The sequence below is a fragment of the Cryptomeria japonica genome, chromosome 11 (assembly GCF_030272615.1).
Source record: "Cryptomeria japonica chromosome 11, Sugi_1.0, whole genome shotgun sequence".
Lineage (NCBI taxonomy): Eukaryota > Viridiplantae > Streptophyta > Pinopsida > Cupressales > Cupressaceae > Cryptomeria > Cryptomeria japonica.
The window spans coordinates 400,663,046-400,666,899 of NC_081415.1; the positions used below are offsets into that span (position 1 = coordinate 400,663,046).

The following is a 3,854-nucleotide window of genomic DNA, read 5'->3' on the forward strand; positions in this document are numbered from 1 at the left end:
ACAGGAACAGAAGTTGCAACAACTAGTGACTTTCCGAAAGCACGTGAATACCAAACCAAGTTTTGAAAATAGGATTTTTCAAGGCAATAAAAAACAAAAGGGAAACAACAACAAAAACCGATAGATAAGGAATATGAAAAGAGGGCCTAACACTCAAGAGAAAGGAAGAGTGAACCAGGATGGAAACAACAAAGTGAATATAACACCAACTTCACTAATCTCAATACTAGGCAGAACTTTGACAGGAATAGATCAGGTGGACACCCAGAACCTAAAGATGGATGTTACAATTGTGGGGGAAATAATCATGCTTCAAGTTGTCCACATCGTACCACTGCACAAAGAGGAGGAAATAAAAAAGGGGCTTCATAACATTAGATTCATGCAGCGGTTGACAACCGGCAGGCTAATTTTCAGCCTTCACTTATCCAGAAGATGGGTAAGATTTTTGGTCAATCAGTTTCTATTTTGATAGATATAGGAGCTACTGAATGCTTTATTGATCCTAAAGTAGTTTCTAGATTATCTATTAGACCTGGTTATATGTTAAATGCATGGATGGTTCAATATGGAAATCGAGCAGAGAAGAGGGTAGATTCATGTCTATTTTGCAGTGATTTAGAGCTTCCTATTTTCCAAACTCAAGTTAATTTATATGTGGCACCACTAGGATCGTATGATGTGATCTTAGGTATCAATTGGTTAATTGAGCACAAAGTTGTAGTAAACTGCGAGGATAAGGTTGTTAGTTGTATAGATGATTTTGGAAATCTAGTTGAGATTCTTAGATCTCAAAAGCCTCTTGAATTGAGACACATCTCAACAATGCAATTCAAGAAAGCCCAAAGGAAGGGATGTTACATCTTTGCTGTCATAGTAAGTGACTTGGATAATGCCAAAAAGAGCCCTAAGGATTATCCAGTTCTCAGAGAATTCTTGGATGTTTTTCCAAAAGACCTTACAAAGTTACCACCTAAAAGGGAATTTGATTCCTCTATAAAACTCTTACCTGGAACTGAGCCACAATCTAAGGCTCCATATATAATGACAATCACAAAATTGTATGAGCTTAAGGCTCAATTGCAGGAATTACTTATGCAAGGTTTCATAAGACCTAGTGTATCCTCGTGGGGTGTACCGGTGATCTTCGTAAAGAAGAAGGATGGTACTTTGAGGTTATGTATTGACTACAGGATGTTAAACCAGGTAACCATTAAGAATAGATATCCTTTGCCAAGGATAGATGAAATTTTTAACCAAATGAAGGGTGCAACAGTATTCTCTAAGATTGATCTTCGATCAGGTTACCACCAGCTGAGGATTAAGGATGAGGATATTCCTAAGACAACATTTTGAACTCGGTAAGGAAACTATGAATTCACAGTCGTACCTTTTGGTTTAACCAATGCCCCTGCAACATTCATGAACCATATGAACAACATTTTTAGAGAGTACGTAGATGATTTTGTGCTTATATTCATTGATGATATATTGATCTATTCCAAGAATGAAGAGGAACACAAGAAGCACTTAAGGACAGTCTTGCAACGATTAAGAGATCGAAAGATTTTTGGAAAGTTTTCAAAGTGTGCTTTCTTTCAAGAAAAGGTGTACTACTTAGGTCATGTTATATCTGCTGAAGGAATTTCAATTGATCCTGCAAAGATAGAGGTAATTTTGGATTGGCCAACACCTCAGAGTGTTACAAAGGTCAAAAGTTTTATGGGTCTTGCAGGATATTACATGAAGTATGTGGAAGTTTTTTTAAAGATAGCGGCACCTATTGCTTCACTTCAGAAGAAGGAAAATAAATTTGAGTGGACTAAGAAGTGCAAAGAAGCATTTCACCTTTTGAAGCAGAAGTTGACAACAACACCGGTATTGACTATACCAGATCCTAATGGACACTTCACAGTGATTATAGATGCTTCAAGTGAAGGTGTAGGAGTAGTGTTAATGCAGAAAGGAAAGGTGGTTGCTTTTGAGTCTTGGAAACTGAAACAATATGAATTGAATTATGCACCACATGACTTGGAGATTTTAGCTATAGTTCATGCATTACAAATGTGGAGGCATTACCTTCTAGGGAAGCCATTTGAGTTGAAGACAAACCACTTAGGACTGAAATATATCTTTACATAGCCTAACCTTAATGCAAGACAGAGAAGGTGGCTTGAATTCCTAAGTGAGTATGATTTTGGTATTGAATATATCAGAGGAAAGGAAAATAGGGTAGTAGATGCTCTCCGCAGAAGAAGACATCTATATGCTATGGTTACTACAAGGTCAAACTTGAAGCAACAAGTGTTGCAGGATATTTTTGAAGATGAGCATTACCTAAGGGTTAAGTAAGCCTTGGAAGTAGATCCTTCATATCATCGTTTTGACGGATATGAGTTGGAACCTGATGGAATTTTGAGATATCAAAGAAGGATGTATATTCCTGAAGGTGGAGACTTAAGGAAGTTAATATTGCATGAGGTGCATGATACACCTTATTCAGGACATCCTGGAGTGACAAAGATGGTAGCTGAATTGAGATATTTGTATTTTTGGCCTAAACTCAGGAAAGAGGTGATTGAGTATATGGCACAGTGTTTGGAATGTCAGCAAGTGAAAGCTGAGCATGTGCATCCGACAAGAATTTTATTTCAACATGTTATACCAGAGTATAAGTGGCAAATAATCAGTGTGGATCTTATTGAAGGATTACCTATGAGCAAAAACAAGCATGATACCATCTTAGTAGTTGTTGATAAGTTGACAAAAGTTGCACATTTCATACCTGGAAATCTCAAGGATGGATCATTTGTTCTTGCAAAGAAATTTGTGCAATAAATATTTCGATTGCATGGTGTACCAAAAACCATTATTTCGAATAGTGATATCAGGATGACATCTAGGTTTTGGACAACAATGAATGTAACTTTGGGAACCAGATTGAACTTTAGTTCAACATATCATCCTCAGATTGGTGGCCAAACAGAAAGGGTTAATCAGGTCATGGAAGATATTTTATGGATGTATTGCATGGATCAACAATACAAGTGGGAGGAGTATTTGCCTTTGGTTGAGTTTGCATATAACAACTCTTTTCACGCATCCTTAGGGATGACACCTTTTGAGGCACTCTATGGACGAAAGTGTCGCACACCCATTACTTGGGATAGAATGGAAGATAGGATCATTATTGGTCCCGATTTTCTCAAAGAAATGGATGAGCAGATGAAGTTGATCAGAACAAGATTAAAAGAGTCAGCCAATAGAGAGAAAAGCTATGCCGATAGAAACAAGACTTTCAGACAGTTTGTTGTAGGAGAAAGTCTTTTTGAGGGTCAAACCTCATAAGAGCTCTATCTCGTTTGGGAAATCATCAAAGTTGGCACCAAGATATGTGGGACCCTTTGATGTGCTGGAATTTATTAATCCAGTTGCTTATAGATTAGCTTTACCACTTGCTCTAGTTCCGATTCATAATGTGTTCCATGTTTCTTTGTTGAAACCTTATCACCCTGATGCATCTCATATTCTTGATTGGCGATCTTTATAGGTACATGATCCAGGGGTGGTTCTAGTGGAGCCCATCTGAATCCTAGATCAACATAGCGTGAAGCTACGTAGAAGAGATTTGACTCAATATAAGGTCCAATGGAACCAATATTCAGAGGATAGTGCTACATGGGAAGATCCTGAGATGATTGACCGTCATTTTCCTCATTTTCTTTCTTAGAGTAGTATTTATTTATTATATGAGATACCTTGATACTCTGATTTTGATTTACATGTTGTGAACTTGGATAGCATGGATGCTATTGTTATTGTTTATGTTTTGATTAAGACTATGATTTATGGTT

General features: G+C 37.2%; 1 protein-coding gene across 1 annotated transcript; it reads left to right on the forward strand.

Moving 5' to 3' along the window:
* The first annotated feature begins 1,431 nt into the window (after positions 1–1,431).
* On the forward strand, positions 1,432–2,142 carry LOC131860221 (uncharacterized mitochondrial protein AtMg00860-like). Its single transcript, XM_059214604.1, has one exon. It carries the CDS (start codon positions 1,432–1,434, stop codon positions 2,140–2,142), a length of 711 nt encoding a protein of 236 aa, XP_059070587.1.
* Positions 2,143–3,854: the final 1,712 nt, after the last annotated feature.

Bases quoted from the DNA above. Each gene is read 5' to 3' on its own strand.
- LOC131860221 (XM_059214604.1), top strand. From the start codon at position 1,432: ATGAACAACATTTTTAGAGAGTACGTAGATGATTTTGTGCTTATATTC.